Source organism: Mus pahari, chromosome 14 (genome assembly GCF_900095145.1).
Source record: "Mus pahari chromosome 14, PAHARI_EIJ_v1.1, whole genome shotgun sequence".
NCBI classification, from domain to species: domain Eukaryota; kingdom Metazoa; phylum Chordata; class Mammalia; order Rodentia; family Muridae; genus Mus; species Mus pahari.
Genome location: NC_034603.1, coordinates 67,097,267 through 67,114,650, shown reverse-complemented (window position 1 = coordinate 67,114,650; position 17,384 = coordinate 67,097,267). Strand labels below are relative to the sequence as shown.

Genomic DNA, 17,384 nt, shown 5'->3' with positions numbered 1-17,384 from the left:
AGCCCAACTCCAGCCCAGACACCACCATGACAGGCTCCTGCTGTGGATCTTTCTCCTCCCAGAGCTGTGGAGGAGGCTGCTGCCAGCCCTGCTGCTGCCAGCCCTGCTGCTGCAGGGACCCCTGCTGCTGCCGCCCAGTGTCCTGCCAGACCACAGTGTGTCGCCCTGTGACCTGTGTGCCCCACTGCACCAGGCCCATCTGTGAGCCCTGCCGCCGCCCCATCTGCTGTGACCCCTGCNGCCTGCAGCAGGGCTGCTGTCGCCCCATCACCTGCTGCCCCACCTCTTGCACAGCTGTGGTCTGCAGGCCCTGCTGCTGGGCCTCCACCTGCTGCCAGCCCATCTCAGTGCAGGCTCCCTGCTGCAGGCCCCCCTGCTGCCAGCCTGCTCCCTGCCGCACCACCTGCAGGACCTCCCCATGCAACACCTGCTGCTGAGCCCCTGGTATCCCCACTGGGACATGCCTTTCCCTACACCCCCTGTTCAAGTGGGCTTTTAATCAAATTGAAAGAAAATATTTTCCCCCAAAGGTGGCAACAGCTTAACATCCTACAGCCTGGATACCATGTGAAATAAGGAGATGGCCATCCCTGCCTTATTCCAAATTCCCAGACATCTGTATCAGTGGACATCATTTATTGTGGATGGTAAATCACCTTCAGAAGTCCCCAGAATGGACTGGACAAGCCCATTTTGAACCCTTTTGATTCAGGCAGATCAAATCTTCACCAGCGTCTCTGCCTTGTATTGCTCACTGTTTCAATAAAATGATTTTCCTGGCATACCAAATGCCACGTTCTAGCTTCATTCATTAGTGTGTGGTATTAGTGGGTGCTGATGAGCAGGAGCCTAGACTCTGCCCAAGGAAACTGAGTTCATTTGTCTCAGATATCTTTTCATCTACTTAGCTCTGATTCATTTCTAAGATCATCTCCATCTCTCCAGACGACGTGTCCTAGATCTCAAACCACATATGTGCATGTGCACATCTACTTTCGTGAAGTCAGGCTATATCATGTGCCCTGGTGTAGTCATCCTGAGCTATCCCACTCCCCGATAAAGCCCTACACTGAGATTACCTATTTCTTTGCATCTGTGGAAGAGACTGTGATTTATCAGCTTTGTCTGTACAGAGGTAGCTTGGTGCTTAGTAAAAGGCCAGTGTTTGCCTCCCATTTGTTAAATTAAACTAAACTACAAAGGAACTGCTTTTACAAGAATAAAAACAAGAGATATCTACTTAAAGCAAACGCAAACAAAACAGAACAAAACAAAAAAACAACTAATAGCAAAACTTTTCATTGTATATAACTTAACTTCTTTACCTTCTAGTTTCTGTTGTAATTTCCTTCAAACACTGTGTCCAAAAGCAATTTGGAGAGGAAAGGATTTGTTTCATTGTTCAGGTTAGTCACCATCAAGAGGAGCTGAGGACAGATGCTCCAGGCAAGATCTGAAGCAGCAGCCATGGAGGAATGCTGCTTGCTGCTGGCTCCCTCTGGCAGCTAGCTTTCTTGTGTAGTCTAGGCCCACCTACCTAGGGATGGCATTGTAAAATGGGAAATTGAGAACTTTTCAATATGTCTCTCCAGACAAGTTGAGCGACTCCTACCAGTCAACACTGAGTGTTCAGTGCAATCAGTTGTGCTATTGGACTGTCTCAGAGCATCTCTGTGCCAAATAAACTTAAAACAAAATGCTCTCCAGTTCAAATCAAGGCACTGAGGGTCAGACAGAATTCAGGAGAAATCGTACCCACCCATTTCAATTTCTTTTTCATGAGATACTTCAGATGTCCAGCAGAAATATATTTTCTAACTAATTCCAATATACCTTCATATCAGATTAAGGTGGTCTCAGAATGAAAGAAATCTTTAAAACTTGTTAGTTTTAAAATCAATAGAAACAAACCTTAGGTTGTAAGACTTCCAAGAAGGCTTTGATAACTAGAGCAAAGAGCAGTACCATGTGCTATGTGTTCCTGAAAGCCTTTCTCTGCCCATTCAAGGGAATTTAAAATCTAAAAGCAATATGAGATTCCAAAAGATTGGTTTAATTTTCCTGACTTTAGGCCAATGAATATTTAAACTTAAGAAAGATTAGTTAGATATATGATTGATAGATTGTTTGTATATAATTTTATAATCTGTGATATATACATGTACATTACATACACACACACATACAAACACACACTTAAATATACATGCTACAGAAACAAATTCACTGAGTTCCCTAACCACTGCTTTTCTGAATTTTGAAATTTAACTATCGTCTCTTTTTGGTTAATTATATGCATGTTTAATGTTAGTGTTAATGGTATATGCATATTTTATGTTAATCATATGCATTTGTTTGTGTGGATAAATCAGTCTGTGAAGAACTCCAGACAGTGATGACTCCACTTGACAGATGAGGAAGCCATGGCTGGGAAGATGCCATTTGCCTGAGATACACAGTTCCCTCTTCCCTCAACCCTCCCTATTCTCATTTCTGGCTCCTATGAACAAGGAAATTTTAAAGATTGCTACCTTGAATGGATTCTCTATGAAAAACATACTCTGTTTTCAGAATTGTAGACACCCCCTGACACTTAGAAGCCACCCCCCCCAACCTAGTTCCCGAGAGGACACAATCATTAGCTATTGAGATGAGGACATGGCCTACCAACAGTCACCATCATTAAGTTCTTTCCCAATCAAGTGACAAGTCTCACAATTAATTATCATTATCCTTAAAATACGCGTGTTTCCACTGGTGATTACACTCTTGCAGAATGCTTGGAACTAGAATAATACGGGATTAAAAGCTCATGGCATAAAGTTCAGGGATACTCCCCTTGTAGCAAGTCCACCCCTGACTGTGTGTCAGCAAGAGCTCTAGAGCAGAAGAACCAAGAGTGATCATAGGATCTGACCGTGGCAGCATTCTGGTATCCTTGTGTCTGGATAAGCTGAAGACGACTGTTCACAAAGGATCCAATGTCAGTGTGGGCTATGGAACAGACATAGGACCCATCTTCCACAGGGAAGAAAAGAAAGGTGAAAAGAAAGGACAATATTACAACTTCACATCTCCTACCTGAAATTTGGAGTCTTGTATTAGTTACTATCTGTTGTGACAATATTCCTGACTGTGGCAATTTGAGGAAGCGAGGCATTTCATTTAAAGCACAATTCCAGGTCATGCACATCATGGTGGGGGAGTCCAGGTGACAGGAGGTTGGAGCAGCTGGTCACAGCACGTCTGTAGTCAAGATCAGAGAGCAATGAGTTAGTGCATGCACCACGGGACGCAGTTCACGCTCACTTGCATTTACACCACAGCCCAGGCCATGAAACCTTGCTACCCACCCACAGGGTCAGTCTACCCACAGCCAGGGTCTGGCTTCCCACCTAGTTAACTCAGTTAAGGAAACAACACATAGGCAGAATCACAGGCCGACCTAATCTAGACAATTGTGACTCGTTCCCGGGTGGATTCTCCAATGTGACTAGTTGACAATCCAAACCAGCCATCACACACACACTCAGAGGCAAACATGATCCCAGAGTCATTGGCAATCCTTGTCCAATGCATACAGCAGCCTCCAAACCCTTGACTTATCTCTGGTATCTGTCTATTGTGGTGATACATAAAGTTCTTTATGCAGTCGCTACTCCACTACGTCTTGTCCTTCTAATAATCTTATATCATGTTTTATAAGCAGTCACAATTCTCAGCCAACAATCCACAGTATTGACTACAGTAAGATAATTGATTCCTCCTCAAATATTTTCGATAGATTTTTATTAAAGCTTTTTATTTTGTGTATGGATGCACACACATGTCTGTGGGTGCAGTTGTGTCAGGGTGTAGGTGTGGAGGTCAGAGGACGACTTGCAGGAGTCCATTTTCTCTTTCTACCATGTGGCTTCTGGAGGTTATCAGGCTCGGTGGCAGGAGCCATCTCACCAGCTCCACAATAGATTTTAAAGAATTTAACATGCCGTGCCTCTGTCCTACTTAGGAAGCAAGAAATATAATAACCAAGAAACAAATTCAGAAGACAGGCAAACCAAGTGACTAAAACCTTCACTTGGTTTGATCTTATTGACCTCTAAAAAGTTCTTCACATTAAATGGCTTTTAGTTTTAGCTTGTCTCTCTACAAATTGTCACGACTCAGGGGTAAGAAATTTCAAGGTCTAGTTTTTTTCTTCTCCGTCCCCCTAATTGCCCTGTTCACATCCTAAGTGTCTCATGAGAGGTTTCCAGTTATGGGACAACTCAAGTCCTTTCTCAAATGCCGCTCTGATGTATTGGCGACTCTGTCTCCAGGAACAAGGTAATAATCCATTTTCCAGAAGCCCTGGGGCATATTTTCCTTAACAGCATAGACACGAACCTACTTTCATGAGCCATCTGAGCTCTTCAGGAATTGTTACTGTGTCTGGATGTCAATCAGAGCTCAGGTTGGTGACTCATGTACATTATAGGCTCACATCACCTCAGAGACTATGAACAAGGGGAAAGTGACATCACCAGTGTGTCCTCTGGACTTTCGGTCTGTCACATGGTCTAGCCTGGGAGGATTGACTGACAGGTGAGCAATAGTTCTGATGATACAAACTACCAAGTGTCCATTCCAAGGAAATAGGAGAAGGCTAGGAAGAAAAGCATCCTTGCAGATACTGGAACTGTTGCCTGGCAACTGAATCCAGGGCTCTCTTTTCATTGGGTAACCACAAGTCCAGGAAATGGCCTTTGATCACCACTGTCCAGGTATATAAAGGGACCTGACCCAGAGGAGACATCATACCTGAGAACTCCCAACCTCTCCTCACTTCTCAGACCCACTACAGCCCAGACACACCACCATGACAGGCTCCTGCTGTGGATCTTTTTCCTCCCAGAGCTGTGGAGGAGGCTGCTGCCAGCCCTGCTGCTGCAGGGACCCCTGCTGCTGCCGCCCAGTGTCCTGCCAGACCACAGTGTGTCGCCCTGTGACCTGTGTGCCCCACTGCACCAGGCCCATCTGTGAGCCCTGCCGCCGCCCCATCTGCTGTGACCCCTGCNGCCTGCAGCAGGGCTGCTGTCGCCCCATCACCTGCTGCCCCACCTCTTGCACAGCTGTGGTCTGCAGGCCTTGCTGCTGGGCCTCCACCTGCTGCCAGCCCATCTCAGTGCAGGCTCCCTGCTGCAGGCCCCCCTGCTGCCAGCCTGCTCCCTGCCGCACCACCTGCAGGACCTCCCCATGCAACACCTGCTGCTGAGCCATCTCATAGGCAGCTTGGACAGGTGAACAGAACTCTTCCTACTCCTGAAGGACCAGAGAGACACCACTTTTGCAGCCTATCTGTTCTTCCCCAGCTCACCCAACTGTAAACGCCTATCAAATTCCCCACATACATATTCATCTGGTCATCTGCATAGCTCTAGACATATCCTAGTTCCCATCAACAGAATTCTTGGTGTCAAAAGCACATGCAAGCAAATTTCAAGTTTCTTCATGAAGATCCATCACATTGAGTCACTGTAATTTTTTTTATTTCAAGGTTCAGATGGGATGTTTTCAGCATGATATCCTTGTGCTATGGTTTTGCATGATAAAAAATAAAACTTCATTTCTGGCGAAGTACACACATCCTTTTTGTATTCTTTCTTGATATATGAAACCTCACTGATGTGTAAATCACACTGTTCAGAATGGGAAGGCTGGAAGGAAAAATGTTCCTAACAGCTGTATTTTGACCTTCCCTCCCCACCCCCCAAGCGCCTTTGAAGTGCGGGGTCCATAATGGCGAAAAGAATTTGAACATTTCCGATCATCTCGCCAATGGGCTTTCATCTTTAAAGACACAGACTTGGGTGGTAATAGGACAAAAAAAAATGAGACAGATCTTTGAGCTTGAGTATGACTTGGGAGTGGTTCATACACCCAAGAAAAGGAAGAAAACCCGAGTTACAACCCTGCTCGCTTCCCAACATAGAAAACTATGCCATGGTCATTTCACCCAGGTCATCTCATCACGGAGGTCTTGTTTACTTCCTGGGTCAGTCTTTCTCTCATCTCCCCAGCCAGCACCACCACAGCAGCTAGGTTTCCAATGTGGCTGCTGATGAGAACAGAATACTGTGTCACTGAAACAGTGCCAGCATGGGTTCAGATGGGGTATATTAATTACTAATTACTAATGTAATCAGGTGATTACATTAACCCTTTGTGAGGCGGTTTCACTGTTGTCAGATAAACCAGTCAGGAAGGCTAACCACTGGTTTTTGGGTTTTCTTTGTTTGTTTGTTTGTTTGTTTATGATTTCCCACCCCACTCAAAAAATGCCATCTACCAACCCGGCATGGTAGCACATCCCTTTATCCCCAGCACTTGGGAGACAGAGGCAGGAGGATCTCTGTGAGTTCAAGGCCACCCTGGTCTCCAAAGTGAGTTCCAGGACAGCCAGGGCTGTTACAACGAGCAACTCTTGTCTTGAAAAAACCAAAAACAAAGAAAAAAGGACATCTGCCACAGATGTCATTCTAGAGAAAGAATAGATACAAACAGATTACAAAACAAGAGCTTAAAAAAAGAAGTGATGTAAAACTTTTGAGTCTTTGGAACCGAATATAAGTGAATCTTTTGAAAGGTGCTGCTTGTACGCTTAGCCATACGCACTGATTAATGAGAGAAGTCAAGTAAGGAAGCTTTGTGAGGGGAGCGTCTGGGCTGGTTTCAGTCAAGACTGGATTTTGATTCATCTGCACAATATATGGCACATAGAAAATAATAAATTATACTGAAAATAAGTAAGCATTAAGTAGGCGAGAGGAGAGGACAACACCTCCCTGGCCCCATTCTTCTTCTTTCTGATACATGTATTCTTATTCTGCTAAGCTGGCTCATTCCACAAAATGTCGAAACAAGAAGGAATATGTAAGGGTGTTCTGTGGCTAGCAACTTCTAGGGACCATTTGATAGCAATAAAATTTTAGTATGTATACAATGGGTTGTTACTACTATCATTTGTTTATTATTATTATTATTATTATTATTATTATTATTATTATTATTATTATTATTAAGGGCAATTATTTCCCAGCAGGCCTTTGGTTTACAGATCCCATTTCTTTGTACCGTTCTCTCAGTGCTGGGGTTGGAGTCTTACAAACACTAAGCAAAAGCTCTGTCACTGAGCCACATCCCTCTCTCTATATATATATCTAAGTCAAATCTCTTTCTACATATCTTTTTTGTGTATTAGTCAGGATTTTCTAGAGTCACAGAATGTATGGAATGTCTTTCTATATTGAGGGAATTTATTACGATGACTTACAGTCTGTGCTCCAACTCCCCAACAATAGTCAGCTGTGAATTGGAAGTCCAAGGATCTAGTAGTCGCTCAGTCCCACAAGGCTAGTTGTTTCAGCTGGTCTTCTGTAGAAGTAGGTGCCAACAGATGTGCTGGCAAGTAAATGCAAGCTGCGAAGAAGAGCAAGTCTTCCTTCTTCCAGCATCCTTATGTAGGTCTCCAGCAGAATGTGTGGCAAGATTAAAGTTGTGTACCACCAATGCCTGGATCCGGGACTTGTTTTGTTCCAAGCTGACCTTGAACTGAGAGATCTTCTTGCCTCAGTCTTCTGGGATTCAAGGCATGTACTACCTTGCCTGGGACTAAGCTTTTCACGGCCACTAGGCCTCAAGATCTCCATGCCAAGATCCAGGTCAGAAACTTGTGTCTTCCAGCCTCAAGATCTGGATCACAGGTGATCCCTCCAATTCTGGATTGTAGTTCATTCCAGACATAGTCAAGTTGACAACTAGGAGTAGCCATTACAGCTCACCATTTTAAAGTAATCTTTAAACACCTCTGCTTTATCCCCCTCAGTACTTTTCTTCTTAGACTTATAGAAACTTTCTTTTTATCTCGCTGTGCTTTCTCAGACAGATGATGAGATGTATGGTTGTCTTCCATACTATCATTACCGTCACTCATTTGTCCCTGTGGTAACCGTGTGCCTGTGTCAGCTACACTGGCTGCTAGCATTCTGAATGACCCTGTAAGGAACTGTGTAAGGGACAGGACAGATGGCAAGGAGTAAATGGGAGCCTTCGAACACAGATATAAAGCAGAAATCATTGCAAAGAAAGGACAGACATAGGAGCCATAAAATGATGACATAAGTTTTGTAGAAGGCCTGAGAGTTTGAGGCAACTGAACATCACAGTAGATTCTGTGGGTGGGAATGAACTTCATGAGGTGTTGGAGATACTAGCTATAGACAAGGTAGGACCTAAGACTGCTTTGTATTGGAACTAGCTAGGACTGCTCTACTAGGGGAATGAAAGTCTCGCAGGATGGGCTCAGGGACTTTGACTTCCTCATTTGTTTGGTGGCTTTGTTCAAGTGTCCCATGACCAATTAACTGTGCCCAATTGTGACACTCTTTTTAGAGGTATGTTTTAGAATTTTGTGAATTCCCAAATTATGTGGGACTCAATTCTTCTAGTTCCTGGAGATATTTGGTAAGAGAGAATGTGTGCAGATGACTCTGAAGGTGTCACAAATAACAATTATGAAAATAAATACACCATTAAAATTCTTAAAGCAAATCCTCCATTAGACCTGGTCATGTGGTTCTCATCATTAATTCTGTAGCTCGTTGGGCTTATGAACAATATCGTGGCACATATTTGGAGGCTGAATATTGGCTGTAGCATTTACTAATGTTTGACATTGAGAAAATCACTTACCCAGTCTGCTATAGGGAAATCAAAGGATATAATAATCCTGACCTTGTAGGAATTTATTCAGAATAAATTAATACACTTAGTTAAGCATGATGTTTGACAGAGATAGCATTGAGCAATGCTAAATAAAGATAGGAAACAATGGAATTCCCTTTGGCTTAGAAAAGTAAGACTCTGAAAATCAGCAAGTGTGTATCCAAGGCCACTAAACATACAGGCCTCCTAGGGTGTGTTCCCAGAGCTCCTGAAGGAGATAGAAAGTTCTTATGAACCTGTTTTGACAGACTCTTTCAACACTCTTGCTTTGTTTTGTGCAGACAGTTGAACAATGGAGAAGGAACAGCAAGATGACTTGCTGAATTCACTTCCACTGCGAGTAAGCAACCCCAAGGGCACAGGACCTCTTTTGCAACATCAAAATACTACCTGGCAAAACTATGAAGGTAATTGGCGACTTTGAAGTTAGAGCCATTAAGTTCATATTTGAACCATAAATAGCAAGATATAATGATCTGTCATTAGGTAAGGGACACAAATAATCTTTTACGAGGTCCTGAGCACTTGAGACATGCCCAGAGAACTTACTAATCCACCACTGCCCTTCTAGAAGGGACAAACCCAAAACAAGGAAATTGTCATCAGTCCCGGGAGGGGGGAAGTCATCAGCACTGCTCAGGTATATAAAGGGACCCGACCCACAGGAGACATCACACCTGAGAACTCCCAACCTCTCCTCACTTCTCAGACCCACTCCAGCCCAGACACCACCATGACAGGCTCCTGCTGTGGATCCTTCTCCTCCCAGAGCTGTGGAGGAGGCTGCTGCCAGCCCTGCTGCTGCAGGGACCCCTGCTGCTGTCGCCCAGTGTCCTGCCAGACCACAGTGTGTCGCCCTGTGACCTGTGTGCCCCACTGCACCAGGCCCATCTGTGAGCCCTGCCGCCGCCCCATCTGCTGTGACCCCTGCAGCCTGCAGCAGGGCTGCTGTCGCCCCATCACCTGCTGCCCCACCTCTTGCACAGCTGTGGTCTGCAGGCCCTGCTGCTGGGCCTCCACCTGCTGCCAGCCCATCTCAGTGCAGGCTCCCTGCTGCAGGCCCCCCTGCTGCCAGCCTGCTCCCTGCCGCACCACCTGCAGGACCTCCCCATGCAACACCTGCTGCTGAGCCAACTGACCTTACCACTAAGGATCCCTTGGTGACGGCTAGGTTCATCCTGTTGTCACTCAGGACATGATATATATATATATATATATATATATATATATATATATATATATATATATATATATATATATCTTGAGAAGTCTAGTCTTCAAACTATTTCAACCTATACATGGAAGATACCTTCTTTTAGGGCCCCTTTCCAATAGAGAACATTGTTTCCTCTTTGGACTGTGATCTAACTCTTCCGTGGTATTGTCTGTTTTCTAATAAACTCAGCATTCTCAGCATAGATATCATGAGTGTTGTGATGCTTTCCTTTGGTCTATTGTCTCAATCACCAGAGAGATTCTTTTTCAAGACAAGATTCAGAATAACCTTCAATTGTTCTGAAAAAACAACGTACGTCTGAGTTATTCTCTCGGGCTCGCTGCAAATGGCACATGACAAGACTGGTGACATCCGGTCACCATCTGTTCATTACATAATCCAAATTCCACCCTCACCAGCCAACTGAGAACCTGCCTGCATTGACCAGCCTTTTAGGAAGCAGTGTCCAGACAGCATCTGCATGCCCAGTCTGGTAGTTTGTCACTTGAGCGGATACCTGTTGGTACATCATGAAAATCTTCAAAGCTGAGGTGGGAGAAACTCCAAGCTATGTCTTCTGAATCATCTCTGAACTTGAAGTAAAGAAATAGCTAATGGGTAGAAAATACATTGGCTATTAATTGAGGTCAAATATAATTATAGTTATAGGTGTCAATAAATTACCTCCCAGAGAAAAGAGAATTCCCAAAAATTCCACCTTGAAGTCAACACTTGTGCCCCGAATGGTAGAAATGAAAGAAGCTTATTTGTCCTGTCCAAGTCCTTACATCTCCTTCGCTTGTTGCCAGTGTGACTGCTGCTTTCAATGGTGACTCTCCTTCTGAGTGCTTCAGGGGAGACATTTAGAACACTATTGACAGTGCCATCTCTTAGGGATATTAAGTCTGCAATGGCCTTCCATATCTGCTTAGTGTTGTGCTCAGAAAGTGTGTGACAATGACATTTTTCAGGTAAATCCATCCCTGTTCATTGGTAAGCTTTTATTGTACAATTACTACAAATGAGGCACTGCGCTCACGCAGTGAAGGATCTACCAGGGGTGAAGCATGAGGCCCTGCTTGAAAGAGTATTCACTGTATGTAGGAAGATGATGCGCAAAAACTAAGCAAACTACGTACCACAAGCAACATCCATGTAAACAGTTTAAAAATCAGCTAAGCACGGTGGTCCAAACTTATAATCCCAGAACTTGGGAGGTTGAGGTAGGAGAATCATCAAAAGGTTGAGGATAGCCTCGGCTATGTAGTGAGGTCCTGTAAGAGAGAGGAATGGAGGAAAAGAGAGGGCGATAAAGAGAGACCAGGCATGGTGGCACACACCTGTAATCCCAGCACTATGGACGCAGATAAGGGGGGATCAGGAGTTCGAAGCCAATGATGGCTACATGGTTTGAGGTCTGCCTGGATATATGAGAGAAAGCCTGTCATTCTTCCACTAGTGCTCAAAAGGAAGAGGAGGGGGTAGATTTAAATGAATGAAGATGATAAACCTACTAGGAAATGCCACACAACTGTCTATAAACTATATCTGTTTATGCCTAAATTATAATATTATGTAAAACCTAGTCATAGTTGATAATATTCAATTTCTTCTTTACATTTTTAATTATATATTTTTTAAGTAAGCACATGCTTCTACTATAAATCAATATAGTATCTAAAAGCTATTATTGGAGGTAAAAAAGAGGGTAATAGAATTTATATATTATAAAAGCAAGAGAGGGAATTATTTAAATGGGGAACAGAAGATCCAGGAAGATAGTATTTAGAGCAAATAGGTATATGGTAATATCATTAATATTAAAAGTATAAGGATATATTCGAAAGTGTCGCAGTGAGACCAATTTTTTTGTGCGCTTACCAAAATCAAAATAAAAAAATTAAGGGTTTTAAGAAACTGTTACCATCCTGGAGAAAACAGTTAAGTCACTTCCAATTATCTTTTGATTTCAAAAACTTACCTATTTATCAAAGTCTCGTTGAACCTACAGCAATGTTTTGTATTGTTAAAGTGTTAAAGAATTCTCTCTCTCTCTCTCTCTCTCTCTCTCTCTCTCTCTCTCTCTCTCTCTCTCTCTCTCTCTCTCTCTCTTTCTCTCTCTCCTGTACCACTAGGTATAGTGGGATTTTCTGGTATTTTAAAAATATAACCAATTTATAGCACATTTAATTTATCTTTTAACACTTGAATATTGTTGCTCAACTGTATAACACAATCAGCACGTTTATGCTCCAAATTAAGTATTTTGTAAGCTGTAAGCTATTCATGTTATATATACAACAGTTCTTCCACTTGTATGAACAATCAGGAGTTTGAGATCACAAAAAAATATTTTCCACTCAAAATATATCCACAACAATGTTATTGAATGGAGGTCTAAGGTTTGATAATCAAAATATATTGCCCACTACCACTAGGAAGCTTTCTAAATTCTTTACAAAGAAAAAAAAAAAAAGACTGTGTTGCTGGGTGGTGGTGTTTGCAGTAACATACACTGTCCACGTCTCTGAAGCATGCTTGACCTCTTCACTCAGCAGGAGTCCAATTCCCCTGAATAAACACCTGAAAAGGGTTTGTTCTTTCTAGGTACATTAATTTTACTTTATGATATTAAGGAAACTCACCATTAAATAATATTCATCTTATTTGGTGGACATCCTGTGACGGCTGCAGTGGCTCATATCAAACATGCCGACTTTGTTCTCAATTCAAATTTTAAAATGTGGTGTGTGTGTGTGTGTGTGTGTCTCTGTGTGTGTGTCTGTGTCTATCTGTGTGTGTGTGTCTGTGTGTGTTCACCTGAAGGCACACACATGCATGTTTATTGGGGGCATGAACCTTGGGTGTTACTTCTTAGATGTCAATCACCACTGGTTAAGGTAGGCTGGCTGTCCAGGTAGCCCAGGGCATCTGCCTAGCTCTTCCTCCCCAGCACAGGATTAAGATCATATGCTACCACACCTTGCTTAAAAAAAAAAAAAAAAAAAAATGGGTTCTGGGAATTTAACTGAGGTCCTGATGCTTACAAACCAAAGCACTTTGCCCTGAGATAGTGCCATTTCTAAAAATGTAATCTTTTAAATACATTTTTTAGATAGCATCTCACTACACAGTTCAAGCATTCCTCAAACTAGAAATGTCCCTGCTCCTGCATCCTGTGTACTGGGATTACAGGCTAAAAGCCAGCTAAAACACATTCACTCATCTAACAAAGATGAGACACGAAATGCCTGACTCTGCTCTTAGTCCTTGCCGAGTATTTGCTCATTTAATCCCCATATGCACAATTAAATGACCCAAGGACACAAAGCCAGTGAGTGGCCCAGCTTTGTGTGAGTGTTTTTGGATAAGTGGTTTCAGAAAACAGCTTCTGTCTTGCTGCCAATGCCAGAGCAAGCCATTGAGTCCTCACAGCCCTGCATCACGGATGATGGGAACATGAACCATATATCCAGTGAGGAAGGGCTAGGAGCCAGGATAAGCATGCTACAGTAACAAAAAGAGCCTAAAGAGTTTGCTGAGTCATCCTCAGATTCTTTCCTTGTAGATCGCTATATAAGAGGAAGAAAAGATCCCTATGGGGTGACTGATGAGAAGTATATGTAACAGAAAAATTTGTGTTATGAAGTTGCTGTTGTGTGTCTTTAGAGGAGACTCCCAGTGCAAAAGTTAAAAAAAACAAAACAAAAACAAAAACAAAAAAAACTATGATACTCCACAGCAACAGGAAATCTGATTGTTAATGTGCACCAAACATAATAGTTTTTATTTATGTTGCTGTTTGAAAAGGAAAGGAGGAGAGGAAGGAGAGGGAGGGAAAAGGTGAGGGGGGAGAAGAGAAGAAAGAGGAGAAAAGAAAAAGGAGGAGAAGCAGGATGAAGAAGAAGAGGAGGAGAAAGAGGAGGAGGAAGAAGAGAAGCAGGTGGAAGAGAAGAAGAAGGAGATAAAGATGAGGAGGATGAGGAAGGAAGAGAAGGAGAAGAAGAAGAAGAAGCAGAGGAGGAAGAGAAGAAGGAGGAGGAGGAGAAGGAAGAAGAAGAAGCAGAAGGAGGAGAAGGAGAAGGAGAAGGAGAAGGAGAAGGAGAAGAAGAAGAAGAAGAAGAAGAAGAAGAAGAAGAAGAAGAAGAAGAAGAAGAAGAAGAAGAAGAAGAAGAAGAAGAAGAAGAAGAAGAAGAAGAAGCCACCTCCTGTATATGAACAAAGGAGAGATTTTAAAGCATGTGAAGACATAAGACTTATCTACGTTACTCCCTCCTCTATCTCTGGTGGTGGCAGTATATCCAGTCAATTCACATTGTTTTATCTTTTGGGGTGATGTCTCATGTAGGCCATGCTGACTTTGAACTTGCTATGTAGCGTAAGATTACCTGGTACTCCAGATCCTCTTGTCTCTGCCTCCCAAGTACTGGGATTATAGCTGTGTACCACTATGCCCAGTATATGAGATCAAAGCCAGGGCTTTGCAAGTGTTAGGCAAGCATTCTACCAACTGCACTCTAGTTCCTTTAAAAGTAGTTAAATTATGTTTTAGTTACTACTGAGGTGACTTTAGATCCTGGAGCCGGGACACACTTGTGTATATGTGTGTGTTGTGACAGGGATCATTCTAAAATCACCTAGATGCTGCCTCAGAAGTTATAGAAAGATTTGCAAAGCTGGAAGGTAAGGAGGTCCACCCTGAAGAAGCACATCCAGTGTGTTTTGAGCAGAGCCATAGTATTATACAACTGTGGCCAGCCTTCCTGCCTACCTTCCATGAAAGATGTATTGAATAACACCTAGGCAGAGTAGGGTAAGAAAATTTGTACCATTTCCATTTGATGATAGTCATAGGATATCAAGGAATGGGGGGAGGGGCTCTCCCCACAGCATTTGTGTTTCGGAAATATCTCAGTGAGTAAAGTTCTTGACACAGAAGCATTCCTATCTGAGTCTGGATCTTTAGCCCAAATGTAAAGGCTGGGTACAGCAGTGTGCATCTGCAACCCCAGCCATGAGGCAAAGTGGAGACAGGTGGAGTTAATTGGCCAGGAAATCTGGCTGAATTAGTGAGCTAAATTCAAGTTCAGGCAAGAGATCCTGTCTCAAAGCACAAGAAGAAAACACTGACGGGGACCTTTGGCTTCCACATGTGCACATGCACACACATGCACACATGTACAATGTACTCACACATACATAGAAAAGCCATGTTTCCAGTTAGGCATGATGGTGTGTGTACATCTGAAATCCCAGCCTTTGGGCATCTGAAGCAGGAGAATCATGAGTCCAAGGCTAGCCTGGGATACACAGTGAGTCCCTGCCTCAAACAAGCAACAAGAAAATAGGATTTCGAGATAAAAATCAGTTCCCTGTGACCAGAAACTAGGGAAAAGATTGATGCTCAGTGACCTTAGATAATTTCATTTAATACACACACACTTTATAAAAATAAACTTGGGAGAACTAGAGAGCACTGACATTGGATTATTTCATTTAATACATACATGATTTATAAAAAATAAACTTGGGAAGACAAGAGAGATGGCTGAATATTTCTAAGAGTACTTGCTGCTAGCAAAAGACCAAGGTTTAATTCCCAGCATCCATGTGGTGACTCTCGGCTATCTGTAATTTCAGGTCCAGGGCATCCAATGCCCTCTTTTGACCGCTTCGAGGACAAGGCATGTACATGGTGTATATACATATGTATAGGCAAAATACTCAGGCATATAAAATAAAATAAACACATCTAAAATACATTTTAATTTTCTGTATTTGAGCTGCTGTTCTCGCTGAGGAATTTGTATTATCTTGTACCAAATGGTAAATAAACATGTTGTCAAAGAATCCCATGTAAAACAATGTGCCTAGTGCCTGTTTGGTTTATAGATGCATGCTTCCAGAGTACTCATTAAGGGAGAAGGATCCAGTCCATGATCTATGTATCTCGTACCTTATTATACATAATTATGTTGAAATCCAGGTTATCTTCATGTTGATAGTTAAAATGAGCCCAAGAGATAATAGAAGGATCTGGGGGAGATTGGTCAACAGGTAAAGTCAGTCAGATAAGAGAGAAAGTTCTGGGGTTCCATTACATGAAAGGTGACTGCAGTTAACAGTGTTGCATAATCAAAATGAAAAGACAGAATTTGGAATGTCGTCATCTCTGCGGAGCGATAAATGTCTGAGACCATGGTGACTTGCCTCAGGAATCAATCAATACGTGATGGTTAAGTATACCAAACATCACACTCCACTCCACAAACCCTCAACTTTTCTGTCAAATAGCACTCTGTTACCTCATGGTTGTAATTTTCAAGTTTCCACAACGAACAGTGAGTGTAAGATGTTCATACTTAGAGATGCATCGAGAATTATTTAATGAGGGCAATCAATGACTCAGCCATTAGCCAAACAGACATTGGCTCAATTAGTCAAAAGATAAACAAGAGGTGTCATCAGCGCAGGTATATAAAGGGACCCGACCCAGAGGGGACATCACACCTCTCCCAACCTCTCCTCACTTCTCAGCCCAACTCCAGCCCAGACACCACCATGACAGGCTCCTGCTGTGGATCCTTCTCCTCCCAGAGCTGTGGAGGAGGCTGTTGCCAGCCCTGCTGCTGCAGGGACCCCTGCTGCTGTCGCCCAGTGTCCTGCCAGACCACAGTGTGTCGCCCTGTGACCTGTGTGCCCCACTGCACCAGGCCCATCTGTGAGCCCTGCCGCCGCCCCATCTGCTGTGACCCCTGCAGCCTGCAGCAGGGCTGCTGTCGCCCCATCACCTGCTGCCCCACCTCTTGCACAGCTGTGGTCTGCAGGCCCTGCTGCTGGGCCTCCACCTGCTGCCAGCCCATCTCAGTGCAGGCTCCCTGCTGCAGGCCCCCCTGCTGCCAGCCTGCTCCCTGCCGCACCACCTGCAGGACCTCCCCCTGCAACACCTGCTGCTGAGCAGTGAGCTGAGCACCTAGGGCAAGAGTCATCCTTTAGAAAATAGTCATGTTCCATTTTCTCCTTGTAAACTCCTGCCCTGAGCCACGGACATCCTGAAGCAGCCAGCTTGTGAATGGAGGCCCGGAAGACTTGTGCAACTCTTAATAGCTGTCTGTGTCCTTCTTTCTCTCTTGGCTCTAAAGTCTTGGAGCATATTTATTTAAAAATAAATTTCACTTCTTGGGCCTCACAAACCACTGCTTTGATTGTTCTTACATGTGCCTTTTAAAATATGTTTTATTTATTCTTTGAGAATTTGCTACACATGCACAGCGTACGCTGATCACATTTGTCTTCCACACTCTATCTTCAGCTTCTCCCAGAGTTTCCTCCCCTCCCCGCCAACCTCGACCCTCTCACAACTTCATACCTCTGTTTTGTTTGCCCATTGAGTCCAATTAATGCT

The 17,384-nt window shown here is 43.4% G+C and overlaps 4 protein-coding genes across 4 annotated transcripts; all 4 read left to right on the top strand.

The window, feature by feature from the left end:
* On the top strand, positions 1 to 799 carry LOC110331100 (keratin-associated protein 2-1-like). The gene has a single exon (XM_021211477.1). It carries the CDS (start codon positions 27 to 29, stop codon positions 435 to 437), a length of 411 nt encoding a protein of 136 aa, XP_021067136.1. The 5' UTR covers positions 1 to 26; the 3' UTR covers positions 438 to 799.
* Positions 800 to 4,754: 3,955 nt separating this feature from the next.
* On the top strand, positions 4,755 to 5,610 carry LOC110332746 (keratin-associated protein 2-1-like). The gene has a single exon (XM_021214091.2). It carries the CDS (start codon positions 4,859 to 4,861, stop codon positions 5,252 to 5,254), a length of 396 nt encoding a protein of 131 aa, XP_021069750.1. The 5' UTR covers positions 4,755 to 4,858; the 3' UTR covers positions 5,255 to 5,610.
* Positions 5,611 to 9,496: 3,886 nt separating this feature from the next.
* On the top strand, positions 9,497 to 9,892 carry LOC110332783 (keratin-associated protein 2-1). The gene has a single exon (XM_021214136.1). It carries the CDS (start codon positions 9,497 to 9,499, stop codon positions 9,890 to 9,892), a length of 396 nt encoding a protein of 131 aa, XP_021069795.1.
* A 6,613-nt stretch (positions 9,893 to 16,505) lies between these two features.
* On the top strand, positions 16,506 to 17,162 carry LOC110331752 (keratin-associated protein 2-1). Its single transcript, XM_021212603.1, has one exon. The coding sequence runs from the start codon at positions 16,541 to 16,543 to the stop codon at positions 16,934 to 16,936; it is 396 nt and encodes a 131-aa protein (XP_021068262.1). The 5' UTR covers positions 16,506 to 16,540; the 3' UTR covers positions 16,937 to 17,162.
* Positions 17,163 to 17,384: the final 222 nt, after the last annotated feature.